General features: G+C 55.2%; 6 protein-coding genes across 6 annotated transcripts; 2 read left to right on the plus strand and 4 right to left on the minus strand.

The window, feature by feature from the left end:
• Nucleotides 1-4,738: 4,738 nt before the first annotated feature.
• On the minus strand, nucleotides 4,739-6,178 carry VDBG_02857 (predicted protein; the record flags this gene model as incomplete). Its single annotated transcript, XM_003006672.1, has 1 exon — nucleotides 4,739-6,178. The coding sequence occupies one exon, from the start codon at nucleotides 6,176-6,178 to the stop codon at nucleotides 4,739-4,741; it is 1,440 nt and encodes a 479-aa protein (XP_003006718.1).
• Nucleotides 6,179-6,468: 290 nt separating this feature from the next.
• VDBG_02858 (predicted protein) lies at nucleotides 6,469-6,891 on the minus strand (the record flags this gene model as incomplete). The annotated part of the gene is made up of 1 exon (XM_003006673.1): nucleotides 6,469-6,891. The coding sequence occupies one exon, from the start codon at nucleotides 6,889-6,891 to the stop codon at nucleotides 6,469-6,471; it is 423 nt and encodes a 140-aa protein (XP_003006719.1).
• Nucleotides 6,892-7,599: 708 nt separating this feature from the next.
• On the plus strand, nucleotides 7,600-8,002 carry VDBG_02859 (mitochondrial 37S ribosomal protein YmS-T; the record flags this gene model as incomplete). The annotated part of the gene is made up of 2 exons (XM_003006674.1): nucleotides 7,600-7,708; nucleotides 7,833-8,002. 2 exons carry the CDS (start codon nucleotides 7,600-7,602, stop codon nucleotides 8,000-8,002), a joined length of 279 nt encoding a protein of 92 aa, XP_003006720.1.
• Nucleotides 8,003-8,577: 575 nt separating this feature from the next.
• VDBG_02860 (conserved hypothetical protein) lies at nucleotides 8,578-9,763 on the minus strand (the record flags this gene model as incomplete). The annotated part of the gene is made up of 1 exon (XM_003006675.1): nucleotides 8,578-9,763. The coding sequence occupies one exon, from the start codon at nucleotides 9,761-9,763 to the stop codon at nucleotides 8,960-8,962; it is 804 nt and encodes a 267-aa protein (XP_003006721.1).
• Nucleotides 9,764-10,054: 291 nt separating this feature from the next.
• Nucleotides 10,055-12,291, minus strand: VDBG_02861 (rho guanine nucleotide exchange factor scd1; the record flags this gene model as incomplete). The annotated part of the gene is made up of 5 exons (XM_003006676.1): nucleotides 10,055-10,494; nucleotides 10,548-10,692; nucleotides 10,791-11,033; nucleotides 11,088-11,570; nucleotides 11,692-12,291. The coding sequence occupies 5 exons, from the start codon at nucleotides 12,289-12,291 to the stop codon at nucleotides 10,055-10,057; spliced, it is 1,911 nt and encodes a 636-aa protein (XP_003006722.1).
• Nucleotides 12,292-16,521: 4,230 nt separating this feature from the next.
• Nucleotides 16,522-19,646, plus strand: VDBG_02862 (F-box/WD repeat-containing protein 1A; the record flags this gene model as incomplete). The annotated part of the gene is made up of 1 exon (XM_003006677.1): nucleotides 16,522-19,646. The coding sequence occupies one exon, from the start codon at nucleotides 16,522-16,524 to the stop codon at nucleotides 19,621-19,623; it is 3,102 nt and encodes a 1,033-aa protein (XP_003006723.1).
• Nucleotides 19,647-19,723: the final 77 nt, after the last annotated feature.

Consider the following 19,723-nt stretch of genomic DNA (forward strand, 5'->3'; position numbering starts at 1 on the left):
CCTGGCGGAGTTGGCGGGTATTTTCTACATGGGCGTTACATGGCTTGGCAATTGGGCTGTGGAGGGTTTCGCCCAACGGTATTTCTGACTCTGCTTTCTCTGACACAAGCAATGCTGGGGGGAGCCCCAAAAAAATTCATCAAGCGTGTGGCCGCTTAGGGGGCGGCCAAGCGTATGCGTACGCTTCAGCCGTGTCTCTGAAGGAAGGCCATGAAAGTAGGTTCACCTAGGTATCTACCTAGGAGGTGGCTTATTGCTGTCCAATTTTCCCCCCAGTGGCCTGGCGATGTCGAGTTGAAAACGCGATCGACGTTGCGCCTCACACCGACCGAGGCCCTTCACACTTCGCTTCGACGTTGTGGTAATTGGCTATGCGGACAGACCCGGAATGTGTCATGTTGGTCAGAGTTCGTCCTTGTGAGGAATGGTACGACGTGGCTGGCTGCATCGTGAAGCTCTTCGACGCCACCACTGGAATCCTCGCATGCTCCCCCACATGGTCAGCGAGTAAGCGACTGCACTTGTTGGTATCACGAATACCGACAACCAGGCGGCTTGCGGGTGGAAGCGAAGGTCACGGCATTCCCCTCGACGCATCCATCGATACCGGTGCGCGGGCTCAGGGCACCGGGGGTTCGTGCCGCAGGGGTCGGGCTGGTGCCGGGGGGGTGTCATGTACAGTAGAACAACATTGTCCCCAGCGTGCGTGATAGAGTCCCGGGTCAAACAGCTCGAAGTATGCCGGCTCAGGGCTGCATGCGGACGAGGTTTAATGAGTGAATGGAGAAGCACGTCAGCAGGTCGGCGCACTGGCAGGGGAGCGCTTCATCGTGTTACAGGCGTGAGGTCCTGAACAGGCATAGGAAGTTTGGCAGAGACAGGGGGTTATGATAGCAATGCTGCCGACGTGAAGTGTAACCTGAGCTATTGTGACCCATCGCTGATATCGGAACGCAAAGCGGTTCGATAGTGACGAGTGACCCTGTTTGCGTCATTCGTGGTCCCAGACTTTGTCGAACCATGCCCATGGTGAACATTCGGTTGGACCTAGTAGGGGTATGAAGGCTAGTGTTGGGCTCGGTTCCATGCGAAGGGTTCGGCAGGACAAGCTAGATGATGAAAGATGGTCAGTTGCAAGCTTCATGTTGCATGTCTTGGCACGTCGTGGGCAGGGTCGTCATCGCGACAATAAGGATAAGGGGTAAATCAGGGCATTCGGCTCTCATTGAGCACCTCTGGTGGTCTCTTGCGCGGGAGCCGGATCGCCGGAGATAAGCACCCAAGCCCGACAGGAGTGGCACTCTGTGCCTCCTGTCCAGACCAAGAAACTTTTACAGCAGTTGCATTGTTTCCACTGTAGCTGTTTCCCAGGTATGTCTTGAGTTAACCAAATAACTTGGGACGCAACGGCAAAAGGTAGAGAGCGTTCAGAACCATCGTCTTGAACAGACTTATAGACGAGACAACAAAGAGTAAAGCTCTTGCCCAGTACCTGTTCAACACGGACGCTGTTCAAGTCAGCTTGTGTTGGACTTTCCGATTTATCACGAGGTTTTCGTTCAGGACATTAGCTCTGAAAGAGACGAGGCGGGATCAAGTATCATACTGTGGCTTGCAAAGCCATGATATTCCACTCAAGATCTGACAAGTGGCATGCAATGTGACCGAAGCAAGCCTCAACTTTATACGTGATGACTGACCCCTATACGAGTTGATGTTATCTGACGCCTGGGCCTGCATCGTTCCGGTGTTCTGTTGCAATAAATGTCTTCGCCTTTGGACATGATAGCAGAAGTTCCACAGCAGTCAGCCCTGAGACCACAGAAGAGGGAATATTTGGGTCTTGGGTTTGGATTCGAAGGTATGAACAGGCTCGGCCTCTGTAAGGATGTGGTAATGCAAATTCATGCTGCTTAGAACAAGAAATACCAATCATTTATTGGAATCACGAACAGGTTTTTCCTCCCTGGACACCGCGGCGAGAATCAAAAAGCAATAGACGAGGCTCAAAAACGCATGTATGAATCAAGACGCTTCTATTGCTGAATTTGAGAGCCTCATATGATATCAAGTCAAGTATCCAATGTTTCCCCTGATGGGAGTCTTGTTGCGAAACCATTTTGATTCAAACCTTGTTTAGTCCTTCCCCTGTTATGTCTCGTCCATCTACGGTATGGCCTACGGTTAATGATGGGCTGTCCCCCGAATGTTCGACCGCCCCCTTTGATCGTGATCTTACTGCGAAATGATGGTTGCCGCCTCGCCGAGCAAGGTTTTATCTACGCTGGTGACGGAACAGACTGTGTAAGTGCTACTAGCCGCCGTCATATCCACTGCCATGATATCTTACCCCTGTGGTACCAGTGTCTCGTCTTGCAATGGTTCCTCCTCATTACCTTCGTTCGCTGTAGATGCTGGGGTAGACTATCTGGTCTTGACTAGGAACTGGGGGCCAATTCGTAAGAGTTCTACTTTGTCTAGTGAGCCGCGGACTAATTAGTATGTAGTAACATCATGGCTTGGCTTTGGCAGGTGCAGTGCCGGTGCTGCTAATATCACGCTTTGTTTGTTTCAATAATATAAGCGGATTCGTCATCCCGGAATGCGCTGCATAGTCTATCAACTTGAATAGTGTTGTCCAAAACGTGGACACAGATTTCGACTGCTAGAGGGTTTGAGGAGTCATACCAATGCCAGAAAATGAGCGTAATAGATCTGGTAAATGGATGGCAACCCGTGAAGCTAGGTTCCGAAGAATACATATGTAGGGTAGAAGATAGCCAGCTTCTCGACGAGAAGTTCGATGGGAAGTCTGACGAGATGCACAGGCTTTGACGCCTGGAGAGGTAGTCCTAGGAGGAACCTACGATAGAAGACACGATATATGCATGAAGCAAGACTCAATCAAGTAACCTTTTTATTATGTCTCGAACACCTATAGTTCTTTATAATGAGCATTCCGCATTTTTCATAGTCAAGTGCTGTCACAGCGGGTTATGGAGAGTTGGATCCCATGGTCACACATGACTACGACCATTGCAATACGTTAACAGTTGAAGGGTGCAGCAGCGGCTGGATCTCGGAACCCCTAAAGTCACAATCAAATAGTATTAGCTGTGGTCAGTTGTGGGCTGGTAGTTCTCCGGAGTCTTGTTGTTGTAGTATCATTTGAAATTTTCCTTAATAGAGTTCGCATTATAGTTCGCATTATAACTCTACAAGTCATTGAGTTTTTAGATCATGAGGAATTCTTTGCATTAAGCTTCATGTCCCGGGACTATACTTTATGAAATTGGGTTTGATCTTGAGGATGCCGGGTTGGATGATCTTGTAGGCATACCCGCCGCCATTCCCCCATGGCTCACATTGTGTACAAGGGTTAAGGTATGGGAAGACGATCCCCAGCGCATCACAGGTAGAGCGACTTTCATGGTTTCAACTTCGAGGACTCACTGAGGAGCCCCTACGCCCTCTCGCACGTCATCAACACAGAAAGACTCTGCTACGCCACGGTCCTTGCCCTGCTCGGATCACTGGACCGCCGAAGCCACTACATGGATTTCATAAAGCGGACTGAGAGTACAAGGAAAAGAGTGGTATGATGTCCGATGACCTCCAGACCCAAGTCTCTATGGCATTGGATTACACATATTCGATGTCATATTTCATACTTTTCCGGCCAGCTCATTGCAACATCACGCAATGCTGAGTCTCTTCTCGATAACGTAAATACCTAGCTAACACGCAACAGGCCGGTCATCTGAGCAAGCAGCGTGAAACAAGATCAATGTCAATTCTCTGAAATTGCAGGCCTGGATCACCTACTGTGATCAGCCAGACTCAGGTCCGCAAGCAAAACTGGGTGTCTAAGCTGATCAACTCAAACCCTATATCTCGGGGGCATTTTCCAGTGAAAGAATTTAGAGAACAGAAAACAAACGCCGTCGCCATGGCCTGGGTATCGTAGTCTCAACGCAAAATCTAAAGCAAAACAAAAATAAGGTCGCCCTCTCACTCCTACACCCTCCAGTTTCCATCCTACTTGCCTACGTGCTCGTCGATCGCGTAGGACGGCGGCGTACAGGCGTACCGGTTGCTGTGAGGCCCATCCTGATGTTGGTCTTTTGGGCTGCAGCTCTCGTTGGCCTCTTACCGACGATCGCGTCCTCGTCCGCCTCCGGTGCATTGGCAGTAGGTCTCTTGGCGGAGGGAGCTCTGGGTGTGGCAGGTCTGGGGGTTGCTGGCGCGACTGGAGCGGCAACGCGACGCGGACGACCAACGGGCGCCGGCAACTTGGATTTAACGGCTCGATTCTTCTTCGACTGTCTCTCTGTGAGCTCCTGGGACTCTGGCTCGGGCTCCGGGGCGGGAACAGGCGCAGCAGCTGAAGTGGCAGCAACATCCACGCCATCGTCAGACGTGAAGGTTTGGTATGAAGCCAGAGCTGCCGGCCAGTGAACGCTCTTAGCGCCAACCTTGACCGCTCGGGACGCTCGTGCGTCTACTACCGCTTTCCTCTCCTTCCACTGTTGACCCAGGGGGTCCTCGGCAAACTGGGCAAAGGACGTCGGCCGGATAGAGAGCACCGCTCTTTGTTGGCGCGGGTATTAGCTCGCGTCACTGAAGCAAGGTCTTTCTCAGCGTTCCGGGACCAGACGCGAGTTGACGGGAGCTGCGTCAGGTCCTGGGGTAGCTGGCTTCCTCGAACGAAGGCCGCGCCTGCGCTTCGGGGACGGCTCTAGCGTCTTCTCCAGATCTTTTGCTCATCGTCGTCGCCGTCCTCGTCCATCTTCCTTTTTGCCAGCCTTGGCTTGACAGGACTGGGGCTATTAGCGTCCAGCTTGCCAAGGGGCGTTCGCTTGGACTTCTTAACCGAACTGTTCCTGGTAGGAGTCTCAAGAGCAGGCTGGTCGGATCCCATGTTTAAAGTAGGCGTTTCAATACGCATCGAAGCACGGTTGAACCCTGACTCTGGCGTTCGGGGACTCTCGGCTACCAGAATCGACGCGGTTGGTACAACCGCGTCGGGCTTACCCATAACGCGTTCGGCGGCGGGCGATTCGGTATCGGCAGAGAAGATGGCAGCCGAGGGTCTGGCCTTACCAGCCTGATGCTTCGTAACGAACTGTCTGAGAAGATCACGAGGATCATCTTCGGACACGACCTTCACAACTTCGCCGGTAGCCTTCTCCTCAAGCTCCTGGACAGTAACAGCGGGTTCTGTTTCCCATTCGACAGCCTCGTCCTCTTGTTTCATGTATGTATCAACTTGAACATGGTCGACTTGCTCCAAGAAGGTTTCGGCATGTTCATCTGGCAGCTTAAACCGGATAAAAAATCGGCCTTCATTTTGACCGAGAACAACACGAGTATCGGCCATGTCTTGGATAGGATTGATAAGGCTTGCAAGAGCTTCGATAGGGGAGGAGTTTCTGTGGGATTTGCGTGTTGCTTCATTCTTTTCCAACCCAATGTCGTGGGCAAGCTGATCCGAATCACCAGCAGTGATGAAGGGAGTGGGCGATAGTGGTGTGGGGGAGTGCGCCAGTGGGGACCAACGACTATCGTTATCTATCCCGCGTAGCTGCGATTTCATACTTGGAGGCGGAGACGATGGCTGCGGCGTGGTGAAGCTGAGGTGCGACACGGCGGATGACGACAGCGTGGAGGTTCGGTTCTGCAACAGGGCCGAGGCGAAAATGTCGGGATTCTTGTTCAAGTCAATATCGAGAACTGGCTGCTCAGGTAGTGCCAGAGCCTGAGGCGTGCTTGGCTGCGCTGGAGAGTCGTGGCCAGCGGAGCTGAGCATACTGGTGTCCAAGAAGGAGGAAGGGGCCTCGAGGGTGCGGACTCGGTGTGCATCCTCAATGCCCAGCATTCCAGTATTAGCTACGGCACCATGATCTTGCACGGACTTGTCGTCAGTTTGCCCGTCGCCTGTTGCTTCACAAGGTGGTAGGGTTACGTCATCCGAGACGTGCTCTTCATCGCGGACTTCATCTTCGTCACTGGTGTGACCATTCTTCTGAAGCCCTGCGGCTTCAGGCAACTGCGCCTTCGCGGCTTCCAATCTGGCCAAGCGGTTCTCTTCCGAGGTGTGGGTCGCGGTCGAAGGAGGATCTTCTGGCATGACAATGCTGTCGTTCGAAGCTTCCTCAAGGGTTTCGAACGGCAGCATATCTTTCCGTCCAAGCAGGCTGTACGCCTTCTGAGCGGCCATCTCACCGCCTGGAAACTTGAGGAGATATCTGACGTCCGGATCAACCTGTTTCTGTCGGATCCAGTTGGCCCGCGCCGAGCCGTCTGCTCGTCGCTTCACCACTGGGGCAGGACCAAATTCGGTGTTGGAAGGCTTTCGTCGGGCTTCTGGGGCGCTGGTGTTCAGCAAGTGGTTTCGAATATCGGCTTGGAGGAGGTCAGCTAGGTTCAGCCATATCAAGTCTTGGGCCCACAAACCCTTTGCCCAGCTTATCCCGAAATCGCCATGTGCTGGGCGACTTCCCATTCTTCATCAAACTCGCCATCCACCGACTCTTGCGCGTCCGGCGCCTGACTCATGAGCTTCTTTCGCGGCGACTGCTCCGATGGCAGGCACGCCGTCTTCTGGTACTCCTCGAATGCATTTTGCAGTTCGGTCGTGTCGTGACTTTCCTCCCTCAACTTCACCGCTTCTTGCCTCCGTCTCAGCGTCTCGCGGGCTGCCGCCCGGACCGCCGGCTTTCGGATGGTTCGTGGCTTCTTTTGAAATGGATATTGCAGGACCGGAGCGAAGCAAAATTCCGTTCCTTGAAACTTTTCGGTGTTGAATGGCTGGACGAGCTCCGGACGGAGAAGAGTGACATTGGCGCCAAGGCCGCGCGCCTTGCTGGCGGCGTCCTCATCGCGACCCATGGGATGGTTTTCATCGTTTGATTCTCCAAACCGAGTCGTCATCTTTGATAGGTTTTCGAACAAGGCCTTTGCTGGAGACTGGGAGTCAAAGGCGTCAGAGCGCGACAAGACACTGGTGGGCGAAGTTGTCGCTGGGCGGAAACCCTTCATCTCGATGGGGTCGCGCATGCTGAACAGAGGCGCGGGTCGCGTATTTGTCGGCAATTGTTCTCCGGGAAAGCTTTGAATGTGGGTGGGTGAGAAGGTAAGGGTTGAAGTCACTGACTGAGCGCAATGCGACTCGTTCAACCTTGAACCTCGTCTGTAAGTTGTATGAGGAAAGACCCAAGTCGCGAATAACCCAGGAGTGTAACCTGGAATTCTTTTGTTTACTTTGCCCCATGCGGCCAATGAGACGCGCCGCCTGTTTCGCTTCACCTAAGACGAACCCCACCCTCATGGGGCCCGGTTGCTGGGGGCGGTACGTACCGCTGAATGGCGCGTGCTCCCTCACGTTTGGCGCTGGCACGTGACCTCGAATTTTTGAGCATCGCGACGGCATGGACCTCTTGACAATTGAGCTTTAGGATGGTCACGATAGAAGAAGCCTTGACGACGACCAGCTCACGCCACCGACGCCATACATCGACACTCAGAAGGTCAAAGCCACTGCTTGCGTTCCGAATACCATAAGGGACACATCTGCAATCTGCACACAAACCAGCCACGATGCCTCAAAAACCCATGCGCCTGCCCCCCCTGAAGGGCCTCCGCGTCCGCGCCCCATTGAACAAGAAGACCGAGTCGCCCTGCGTTTCCATGATGTCCTCACTGCTCGGTACGTCAGCTGATTCCCCCTCCTCCCCTCCAAAAGAAGATTGAAGAAAAACCCAATGTTCCCTTCTTCGACCGCCCGAGAGATTCTTCATAGCAGGCTAACCTTCCTCGTCCCGTTCGTCTAGCCTGCTGGGCCTCCGCAGGCTTCAACACATCCGGCTGCGCCGCCCTCGAGAACGCCCTCCGCACATGCATGGACTCGCCTCCGCCGCAAGACGCCCCGCGCAACACGATCAACTTCCACCTGGCCCGCATGTACGACCGCGTCATCATCAGCGGCAGGCGAAAGAGGTAGACGCTGCATGGCGGGACCAGTGACGAAAACAGGGCCCGGAGAGGCGAGGCAGGTCTCGAGTCGGACTGTCGGTAGCGGGAGCGGCCGCCGTTGAGACGAACAACCGAGGGATTGGGCTTAGCGAATGGTTTCGTCCTCGTTCCAGGCGTACAACAAACTCGAAGCTGCTTGGGCTCTTGGCCCATGGTACCAGACGACTGTCAGCCTGTCGAGAATAGCGACCGGTCCAACTCCCTTCTGAACATTGGACTCTCGAGGGGCGACATCCTTCAAGGAGTTGTACATTTTCTTGCCCCTAAGGGGCAAATGCGGCGTTCTTGGCATAGAAGAATGGGCTGTATCACCATGTACCAAAACATACCATTTGTAGCAACATGATTCGACATTTCAAACAGGCTTTTCCCGCGCTGCTCAAAAACCCCGCAAGTGGCAGATGCACGCTTAAAGTGTCCCAAATTGGTAGTAGCTAAACGCAGCCTTTTACTGATATTCCAACCAGCAACTGGTAAGCCTGCCGGATGTTCACATGGGTCTGCAGTTCGCAGCATCACAGAGGATTCGATGTGGAGGAAGACTCGTCAGCAATAAATTCATGATCCAATGCCCCCGTGTCCGAAGCGAGTGTTAAACCGAATGCCATAATGGTCCAAAAATGGGTATGCTGACCCAATCCGTCTAGATTCGCGAAAAGCCTCAAATGCCCTATAACAATGGACCTCGCCACAAGTGCGGCTCACACCCTCCATCCCCCGCTTCCTTATCCATGATGAAAGAGAAAAATATCAAAAGCCGCGGGCGGCTCAGAAGTAATCCGTCAGAATGCGGCCGGAATCCCGACTCCAGACTCCAAGAATGCGAAATGAAAGGGACTCGATCGGGTGTATGCTACGATGATCCGTCAAGCCCAGAAGATGAAACGCGAGGTGAGGGAAACCCCTCATTCACTCCAAAACCTGTTCAAACGTTGTTGCCTCCGCCACCCGTGTCTCCTACGCAAAAGAGCTCAATCTCGCCAACGCCACCAGCGTACATGTTTCGCACGCCCTCGCGCCATTCAAGGAATGCGATTTGAATGTCGTCGTCACTCTCAATGGTGACGAAGTCACCATCCTCATCACGATATCGCAGCTTTAACGAGCCTTTGCTGATGCTGCTGCTGGTGAAGCGAGCGAGCTTAGCGTCGATGCGGTCAATGAGTGACTGGTACGTGATGTTGAATGCAACCACTAGTGTGACATAGTTCCCGCTGTCAACACAGTTTACCTTGACCTTTAATTGAGTGGGGATTGGCAGGTCCGGGCTGGCTAGAGGATTGGTCTGGATCCCAGAGGCGGTACCCAAGCCAGGCGAAATAGACCGACCCGCTGCGGTTGCGTCGATGCTGAGGTTCCGCTCGTTGTGGAAGCCCTGAGTAGGAGTTCCGTGTCGGGGGTAGATCGGCTGAGCAGGAAAGTGAGACATGGTGCCACCATAGCTACCCGATGATTGATGGCCGTACTGCCGCTCACGCTGGGTACCCGGGCTCTGCGTGTTTGACCTCATGGGAAGCTCATTCTGCTGTCGGGGAGACCCGGTCTGAGAGCGGGGAAGATTGCCGTCATGAGCTGGGTGCAGATGAGACGGAATGCCCGGTACTGCTGGGATCGATGGCACTGAGGGGTTGCGGCGTGCGCTTGGCACACCGTTGGGCCCATTGATATCCGGTGTGCTGTACGAGCGACTTCGTTGTTGTTGGGCTGCGCTCTGGTTGTTCGAGGCCATGGCCGGCAGTGAGGGCCCTCGAGGGTTCCTTCCATTCCCATAAGGGTTCGGCGAAGGACCATCCCTAGAAGGGGCACCGCGGCATGGCCGGTGCTGTGTACCGGTTCTGCTCTTCTCCCCAACCAGGCTGGGGCGTCGACGTTTTTGGGAACGGATAAGCTGAGGGCGGCATCATGGAACTGGCAGTGCTTGCCCTGGACGAGGCGGGCGATTCGGCAATGGGTGAAAAGTACGAGTCGCCGCCGCGGAAACCGGGCGAGGACTGGCCCGGGAGGAGCTGAGTTTGGACACTCAACGGTCCCGGGGGCTGAGGTAACGGGAAGCGTGGGGGAGCGGCGGGACCATGCCGGCCAACGAGCCTGTGCTGTCGTTTGTCGCAGATCGTTGGCGCAGGCTGGTGCTTGATGCGTTGCGAGGGAGGCGCGGTCCATTCCCGGATGTTTGTTGCGACATTGGGAATTGGGGTGGTGCTGACGTTGGGCCCAAGTCCTCATCATCCTCGTCATCGCCCTGGTTGAGGTATGGATTCTCAAGTTTGCTCCCGTGAGCTTGGGTCCAAGCAAATTCGGGCGCTGCTTGATCCGGGCTGCCTGCGGTCTTTTGAGACCATACCTTGCGTTGCGTCTCCAAGCCGAGAGCCCACTTTTTCAGCATCTCCTCGTTGTTAAACTTGATCATGAAATTCTCGACGCCAGGATCGCCCTTCCACCAAATTTGGACACTATAAGAACCTGCATGTTTGTCAGTGCGTTGGCCAGAAAGCCAGGAGCCGTTGAGGACTGACCTGGTTTGGAGAGAGAGACGACGTCCGTGACGTTCGTCATGAAGATTCTGCCCTTCAGCTGGAGCTTCGCGTTTTTGTTGCGAATCCTTGGGCCAGTGGACCGTGTCTTGTCCTTTTTGTCCTTGCTCTTGTTCGGAGAGATCTCCTTGCAGCAAAGAAGTATGCATTCGAAGAGATAAATTTCATACGTTTGGCATGTTAGCGACATACGACACGGTTGGCTCCTGCGGGGAGATAGCTTACCTCTTTTTCTTGATCTGTCTTTCCGGTCACGACGGTGTAGACGCCGTGCCTTAGCAGCTTACCAAACTGCTCAATCTTGTGGCTCTTCCAGTCATCTACGCGGACACGGAGCTCCTCGAGCGCCTCATCTAGAAGATCGCGATTTACTTCTTCATTTGCCTTAGTGAGGACTCGCTCCGCAGCCTCTATGCCGGCGGCTAGTTCGCTCTGGGCAGTCTCGTCTTCCGTCTTCTTCTTCAGATCCTGCATAGCGTCAATGACCAATCCAAAGAACATTTACAAGCAGGCCAAAATTACCTTGAGCAGAAGAGGGTATTTCACGAGACGCTGCATTGGTTTCAGCAGGAAACCGTCCAGTGTGTTGAAGTCGACTGCCACCGGATGCGCAGCCGTCTTGATCTGCTCGAAAACCTGGTTTGCTACTTGCGCGGCCTTCCGCTGGTTGGCGATAAAAGGGCGGTAAATATCGAAAGCTTCCTCGTAAACAACGAAAGGAGCTCCCCAATGCTGGGAGCTCTGCGGCATAGAATTGGTCGTCTCAACGCGAATGAGGAACCTTCGCTGGAAGTCCAGGATGGCGTTGATATTCAGGAAAATCTGGTGGATGGTGTCGCCGGTGATGATGCCCTTGGTCTCGAGGCTGCTCTTCAGATCGTGCAGATTCTCGAGATCCTGCACATATTTCCGCTCGGTATCAACCAGCTCCTTAACAATGTAATCGCGGTAGCTCAGTTTTGAGCCTGGTTCGGGAGCGGCTTCATCTTCGGGGTCCGGCGTGACCTGCCAGAAGCAGGCCACGCTCCTGCGCCGAGATCGAGCACATAATGACCACCTGTGTGACCTGCACCTTCGTGTTAAACCATGAAAAAAAGAATCGAGACAGCCGGTCTCTATAGCATACCTTGACGAAACCCGTTGTATCGTTGCCCAGGACATCGTTTATGACGAAACAGTCAGCAGAAGGAATACCGAGATCCTTCAGGCAAGCCTGGATGAACTTGAAAACGGCAATCTTAGCTTTCTTGTCTGCAGTCGTGGTCTTGGGGGCCGAGTCGTCGATTTTGAGGGGCACAGGCGGTTGCAACGCATTATAGATCTCGAGGAGAGGGAAACCGGTGCGAAATAGACCCCAAAGAGACTCGACTGGGTCGTACGGATCGAGTTGCTGGAGGTAGGGACCAAAGTCGGGAACCTGGGCGAGTCTCACTTTGAGCGCCATACACAGGTGGTAGAGCGAGCGAGAGGCATCAGCCTTCTGGTTGATGATGTTGGCTGTGGCTATGACGGGCCCACCGTTCTGGGGTGTCGCGGTGGCGGTCGTCGCAGCAGTAGCAGCGGATGACAACGAGGCTAGCGAGACGGAGGAGCTGTTGTACGCCGTTGAGCCAGACAGTTGGCTGGCGCGCGGCGCATGGCTCATGGTACTGATGCCTCCGACACCGTTCGAAGACTGTGAGAATACCGGTGCCGTGTTGGTTCGTAGGAGGGGAGCATGTGCCATGTCGACCTAATCCATTCGCCGGCGGTCGCAAGCTCGCAGACGCGGTCGGAGGGAGGTGGCGGTTCGAGATTGCTCAACCAGTGGATCAGTGGATCAGTCGGTCGAAACGAGGTCGCGGTTTAATCGGCATACGATGCAGTCGGGTGGGCGGTTGCGAGGTGGCTTTGTTGCGAGCACGTTCACGGAAGAGGGGTGAGCGATCTAGCGGTGTCGGTCATCCAGCGCTTGCTCAGGCTCGCGGCTGCAGCAGCGTGTAGTCTCGTTCTCTCTCCCTCTCTTCCTGGAATCGGCAGAGTAGTTCGACTCGAATTAGGGCGAGGAAACAGGGTGAGGATGTTTCGTTGAAACGGGAGAGAAGGTGGGTTGACTTCAGACCCTTTGACTCTGGCTAGAGTCTCACGTTGGTCGGATTCGGGTTTTCGAAGCCCCTCTCGGTTCCCACCTGCAAGTCCCGCTATGCTTTCTTGTTTGTGGCTTCGCCCGTTGGTCGGCAGGCGTCGAGGGCGTCGTGTCTTGTTGGACGAAGACGGCAAACCAGTGCGTATTTTGGTCCTAAGGAGATGTGCAGCAGCAGCGACGATGGCTGGGCTGGGGCTCTGGTCGAGGATTGATTGGCGGTGTTGACCAAAGTGCAGGAGTGGTGAGTCGAGATGGGAATGAAAGAAGCCACAGGCTGGCGGCCGGGTTTCGGGGCTGGGTGCGTGAATCGGATTACTAGGAGGAGGGGGTAAGGGGGGGGGGACCCTCTGATGGAGAAGGAGGTTGGCGGTGCCGACCTAGGGAGTCCACTGAAGTATTGGCGCTGGCGACTCACGCTTTCGAGTGGATGGAGCTGGGAAGGGCCGGTCGGATCGACGTTGCGCAGATACCTACCTAGGTGCGATACGCTTCTCGTTTAGGTAGTATACAGCCCCCAAGGCACAAGACCGTGAACCGTTCGTTATCAAGCTCTCTGCCGATGTTCGTGAAGATTCTTGTTTTTGTGTTTGTTTAAGCATTGAGCGCTCAAGATGGCCGTCAACAGGTCACGTTGTTGGCAGGTCCATCTGGCTGAGCATTGGAATGGAAAGGGAAGTGTGACCAAGGAGCTCCAGATGTCAAAGGGCAAGACGCGGTAGATGCCCAGGTAGAGGTACCTATCTCCACAGACTAGCTCTCGCATGGAGCATCACGCATTGATGGAGAGTGCCGCCGGCCGCCACACCCACCCACACGCTCCTGGGTGAGGTGCCTTCCACCTGTCCCGGGCCCACTGGAGGGGGTCCGCGCTGGGCACTGATGGGTCATGGACCAGGGCCCTCTACCTGGGCTTGGGCTTCAAGACCAAGTAGAGGGGCAGCCGCTGCCTAGGGGAGGGGAGGGGAAGCGGCCCTGCTGATGCTGCTGCTAGGGGGGAGCGTCCGCCCGCCGCCCACTGTTCTCTAAAGACCGTTCCATTCGTCTACTGTTTCAAATTAGTGAGGGAACGCGCCAAACTCGAAACAGTTAAGACAGCCAAACTAGGCCGGCATCTTATTGACTGACGGATGACCTGTGGTGGAACCCGAACCATCCTCAAACACCATATCCAGGGTTTCTTTCTGCTTGGAGCTTGAAATGAGGGCTGGATGGTGATGGCGGCATGGACGGAGGTGGTGCGGATTCGAGAAGATGCACCGAAGGCTTGGAAGCTGCCGCGCTGCACAACGCACTGCGCACTAGCCTGTGGTGATGCCCCCTGGCGCAACAACCCAACTACCACCATATCACTTTAGCGGGCCGAATGGCGTTCTGTAGACCTCAGAACCTCAAGGCTGCGTCAAATATTTCGTGCCCTTGACGGGCCTGTCGTCGATTCTGACCATACCGAAATGGCTGCTTGAATTCATCATCCCCAAGAGCCATGCTCTCCGAAGAAATCTAGACCGCACCCTCTTCTACTACGGTTAGACTGCCCGTCTGATACCCCTCTTCACGGGTAGAAGCCGCTGGCAAGGGTGCCAGCACGGATCGAGATGCTTGCCATCGTCCTCTTCAAGCCATGTGCGCAATTACCGCGAATGCAGATCCCTCTCTATGGCCCTTCTTTCTGCCTGCCCCTTTTAGTGCCTGTCCCTTCTCGACATCACAGGCTTGCTCGTAGTCAGCCTCAAGCCAAGCTGATCTGATAGACACAATAGATCGACATGCACACATGGACTAAATCACACTGCCGCCGTTTGACCCCCACTGACTCGCGAATGCCATCTCGGGCAACTGTCCGTTACGACGTCGTAATCAACAGGCGAAGCCGAATAGAGCCCTCTCTGGACGGCCGTGCGCGCGGAAGCTTCTCGGTCGCCTTCGATGCTTGAACCTCTGGGCATCGGGGAACCGACATGGGCCCTGACAAAGCTGACCCCTCCCTCGTAGCTAACTTGTAAATCGCCATGGTCATGCGGACCCTGACCAACCAGTGCCCACCCCTTGAGCCCGTCGCGCTTCGACCCCAAACGAGCGCCATCCATTCATCCATGTCCTCCTTCAAACTTTCGAAATAGAAGACGCGAAGCTGGACAAGTATGACGAGCGAGGGTTTTGGTTTTCCCGGGGGAGGGGGCTTGACGCTGTAACATCAGCTGAAGAAGCTAATCCCTAATCACGCATTATTCTCATGCCTCAGTGGTGGCAACCTTTCTTTTGATCAAAGGCGATACCGTGTCGCCGAATGATGACTGCAATCTTCAGGATAGTACGACATCGCTTCTGGGCTTGACATATTGGTTCATCAGGGCTGGCAGCGTGGCTGTGTGATGTACTTGGTGCAACCGCCAGAAAATTGGCCATGCCGCAATCCGAGAGCTGAGCCGGGCGAGGAGGCGTGGAAGTGTCTTGCTTGCCCCCACAGGTGCCACCAAAGACGCAGGATGCTTTATCCAGAGCGATCGTCCTGACGAGGTACTATTCTTCACTTCTTCAGCATCAGCCAGGAGACTTCATTGGAAGCGTAGATGTCCATATCAATCTTCATCATCAGGGGTGCTGCCTCGAGACTTGAGCGTGCTAATTCAAGCACTGGCAAGCCACCATGCACTTCTGTGCAGACGCCGATCTGGGGTACAATTCGGCAGGGTGGGAACCCATTTCGGGGCTTTTCCTCGATTACCTTCCTGCCCTGCTTGCCTCACCTTACCTAGGTACCTACCTAGGTACCCAAGGCGGTACCTTGGATGGCCTCGCCCGGAGTGCACTGCTTGGGGTGTCGCAGCCCAGGCTCGCTCGTCCATTCTACATGCAAAGATATCTAGGCTGCGAGGGTGAAGGTGGTTTCAGACTGCTCATGTCAGAACAACGAGGAACGATCTTCCCATCGCCGGAGCCAACAGTGGGATGGACATGGTAGCATGGTGCTTGAAGAAAGGCTAAGGCTATCCGTACGGCACAATGTTATGGACGGATCTGTAACATTTCACCTTACAGGGCTGTCTTTTCAGGCTTCGGTGAGGATTATGCTCTTGTGGAAGACCGTATCACCGTCCCCACTCCCGAGGTGCCATCATGGCCCACGATTGGAGTCATCTGCCGGCTGAAGCGCGTCCCGTAGGCCTGGTCTGTGCCAGGCAAGACGACGGGTCGGGTGTGGGTTGCTAGTCAGGCTACAAAGTACCGACCTACCAGCAACTGTCAGCAGAGACGGCGACAAGCAGGGCAGGCTGACTGGTCGATGAGGCAAGCTGAACACAATACAGTACTACCACGTCCACTCCTACACCGCACGACTCATCCTCAACAACATCCTGTGCCATAGTACGAAGCTTCAGTCATCCTCCCGAGCCTACTCAATCCTCCTTTCCGACAAACCATTTGCAACAAGCCAACTGACTGTCAACGTGTCCCAAGCCGCCCCTCGCACGCCTGTTCGAGCCTATAGCCAGGTCGATACCCCCGCGTCCGTTCAAGCTCTCCTGCGATTTACAATTTACGAGCATACGCTATTCTTTCAACACTCAACCAACTCTGCCCGTAGCTTTAAGGCCGCATGGCCTCGTTGCAAGGACACCCAACTACGAGACCTCTTTGGGCTTTCACGTGCGGGTAGCGTTTCGAGGATCTTGACGCCATGCAGTTCCCTTCACAGCCCGGATGAAGGCTACTCAGAAGATCCCCTCAACCCAACATCAACTGGGCTCGAGTGCCACATCCACGCGTCCTGACGAGACCCACGCGTCCCGTCCTGGGCCATGATCTCGTCGTGCCCTCCGATCTGCCGGCATGGCTCGAGAGGAACCTCCCCTACCTGCCCGTGTCGGCCAAGACGCAGCTAGCCATGGCTCTGCTCGACCACCTGCCGACCTCTGTCGTGGCCAGATCGCCGAACGGCTACATCCTCGCCTATACATCAACTTTATCCAATACCTCCCGCCCGAGGTGTGCCTTAAGATCCTCGGATACCTCGACCCCGTTTCTTTGCTCGGCGTTGCCCAATCGTGCCGCGAGTGGTACAGCCTGGCACTGGACCGGAAGCTTTGGGAGAAATTATACCACATGGAAGGCTGGCAGGCGCTGTATCCTGAGATTCGCGCTTGGGAAGACAGGATGAACGAGAACGCCAAGAGCATGAGCTCTTCCGTCAGCTCACACCACCATGTGGTCGTGTCTGAAGACGGCCACACCTGTAAGAAGCGTGGCATCTCAGAGGACGATGATCAGGAAATGGTTGACGCGGACCGTTTGCCGAGGCCCGAAGGCGCTTTTGCGGGCGCTGGTGGCAGTATATTTGGCACCCCCGGATCAGTCCCCACGCTGTCTTCAAGCAGCCGCGGCGACATGGATGTGGATGCGTCAAGATCATCTTCTAAAAGCGGAGGGGTTGGCCACAGCCCTGCCCGCGATGTTAAAGGAAAGGGCAGGGCAGTTGATTCGGTGGATGATCTATCCCGCGACACAACACCTACGCCACCTTCTTTTCTCTCAAAGCCGTCTCTCTGGTCATGGGACCCTTCCCAGAGTCGATACAAGTTGAACTGGAAGCATGTCTACACGCTGCGACGGAAACTGGAGGCCAACTGGGAGCAGGGGAAGTTCACAAACTTTCAGCTCCCTCGCCCCGACCATCCAGAGGAGGGGCACCAGGAGTGCATCTACACACTGCAGTTTGACGCGCACTACCTTGTCAGCGGCAGTCGCGATCGGACGATTCGCATATGGAAGATGAGTACGCGGCGCTTGCTACGGGCTCCGCTCAAGGGACACGAAGGTTCGGTTCTGTGCTTACAGTTCGATGCCGATCCCGAGGAAGATCTCATTGTTTCGGGGAGTAGTGACTCCAATGTTATCCTCTGGCGCTTCTCGACTGGCGAGATCATTCAACGTTTGACTAAGGCGCACTCTGAGTCTGTTCTCAACGTCAAGTTTGACAAGAGGATTCTTGTAACCTGCTCCAAGGACAAGTCTATCAAGATCTTCAACAGGAGGCCGCTCAAGTATGGCGATTTGGGATACCCTAATGGGGTGAATCCTGTGCCTATTCGCATTCGAGACAACAGGTACGGCAATCCTACTGACGACCTACCCATCATCGCCCCGTACACCATGATAGGCCGTCTCGATGGCCATGGTGCAGCTGTCAATGCTGTGCAAATTCACGGAAACGAGGTTGTCTCCGCAAGTGGTGACAGGAACATCAAAGTGTGGGACTGGGCGAAACAGGTCTGCACCAGAACCGTCGTCGGTCACACCAAGGGCATTGCATGTGTGCAGTACGATGGGCGCCGAATCGTGAGCGGCAGCAGCGACAACGAGGTCAAGGTTTTCGATTGTTTGACCGGCCTAGAAGTGGCCAGCCTTCGGGCTCACAGCCACCTGGTCAGGACCGTGCAGGCGGGGTTCGGTGACCTGCCCTACAGTGAGATCGAGGACAAAGCCGAGGCCAAGAAGATTGACGAGCAGTATTTCAAAGCCCTTGAGTCCGGGGCAATTGAGGCGCCTGTAGGCCCAGGGTCTCACCGCACGCGGCCCCGTAACGCAGGCAGCAGTCGGCCCGAAGACATCACAGCATACGGAGCCACCTTGCCCCCCGGGGGCGGCGGCGGCAAATACGCTCGTATCGTTTCGGGCTCATACGACCAGAAGATCATCATCTGGCGGCGTCTGAAAGAAGGGGAATGGGTGGTGCTTCATCGTCTGCGTCAAGAAGAGGCCGCTGAAGCTGCACAAAGCTGGGCGGCAGCCTCCGGCTCTATCCCCGTGCCAGCGCCGGCCTCTACAGTACCCGTACCGGCGGCAGTGCCCCCACCAGCGCACCCACCAGCACCGATACTTGCCAACTTCAGTTCGCACCAGCCCTTTCCACCGAGGGCCTCCACTCCAGGGTCTGCTGCTCCGCCTCAGGCCGGCACGGCGCAGAGTCAGAATACGCCCTCAAGGACAACGGTCGAGACTCCGATTATCGCAACAATCACACCCGAATCCGCGTCATCTTATATGGCCATGATCGACATGGTCGTGCCGCAAGGGGCTCAGGCGCTGCATCAAGCCCTGGCAAATTACCCTACCATGTTGGTATACCACACGCACATACAAGCTGCTATCACAAGGGAGCCGTCACCAGTCACTCGAACAAACATGCGACAAGTCGTTGCACAGGCTCTACATCAGACGCAGGAGGCCCAGGCGCGCACACGCTTAGCTTCCGTCCAGAACATGACAGGCCAACTGATGACACCCACTTTGCCCCCACTTGCTTCTCTCGCAGGCACATCTTCGTCGACATCAGTCCAGGCAGTAGCTGGCTCTTCGACTGCGAGTACATCAGCCGCAGCGCCAAGCCGTAGCAGCAGTCGTCCTTTTGACCCTGCGCGACACCTGGAGAGGCACTCTGAACCACCTCAGGGCGCAATGGCCACGGCGCAGAATGCTGGGCGAGCCCCCTCTTCACAACTCAGCTACCCACCCCCACCGCAGCAAGTACAGGGTCACCTTCACATTCAGGGACATGGAGCACCGCCCCAAGCTCACCAGCAACATCCCGGCCCACCTTCAGCTCCCGTTCAGCATCACTCCACTCCAGTTCCACAGGCGCATACTCATGCACAGGCTGCCCAGGATCAACCAACGCAACCGCAGACACAGCCAGTACTTCCGCAACCGACCGCCCCGCCGGCAAACAACCCGCAGCAGGCGGCAGACCCCCAGGCCCCGCACCACCCCCACATTCATGCGACAGAAGGCAGCCCGGCGCGGGTGTTCAAGCTGCAGTTTGACGCTCGTCGCATCATCTGCTGCAGTCAGACGAGTGTGATTGTTGGATGGGACTTCTGCAATGGGGACGCAGAGCTGGAGGAAGTATCACGCATGTTCGGGACGATTGAATGAGGTGGCGAGCGTTCGTTAAGTGTGGCTAAGTGAGAGTCATGTCGGATGTCATAGAACAAGACTTTTTACAAGGAAAGGACCAGCAATCGTGAGCTATCAC

Source organism: Verticillium alfalfae, genomic scaffold, assembly GCF_000150825.1.
Source record: "Verticillium alfalfae VaMs.102 supercont1.3 genomic scaffold, whole genome shotgun sequence".
Classification (NCBI taxonomy): domain Eukaryota; kingdom Fungi; phylum Ascomycota; class Sordariomycetes; order Glomerellales; family Plectosphaerellaceae; genus Verticillium; species Verticillium alfalfae.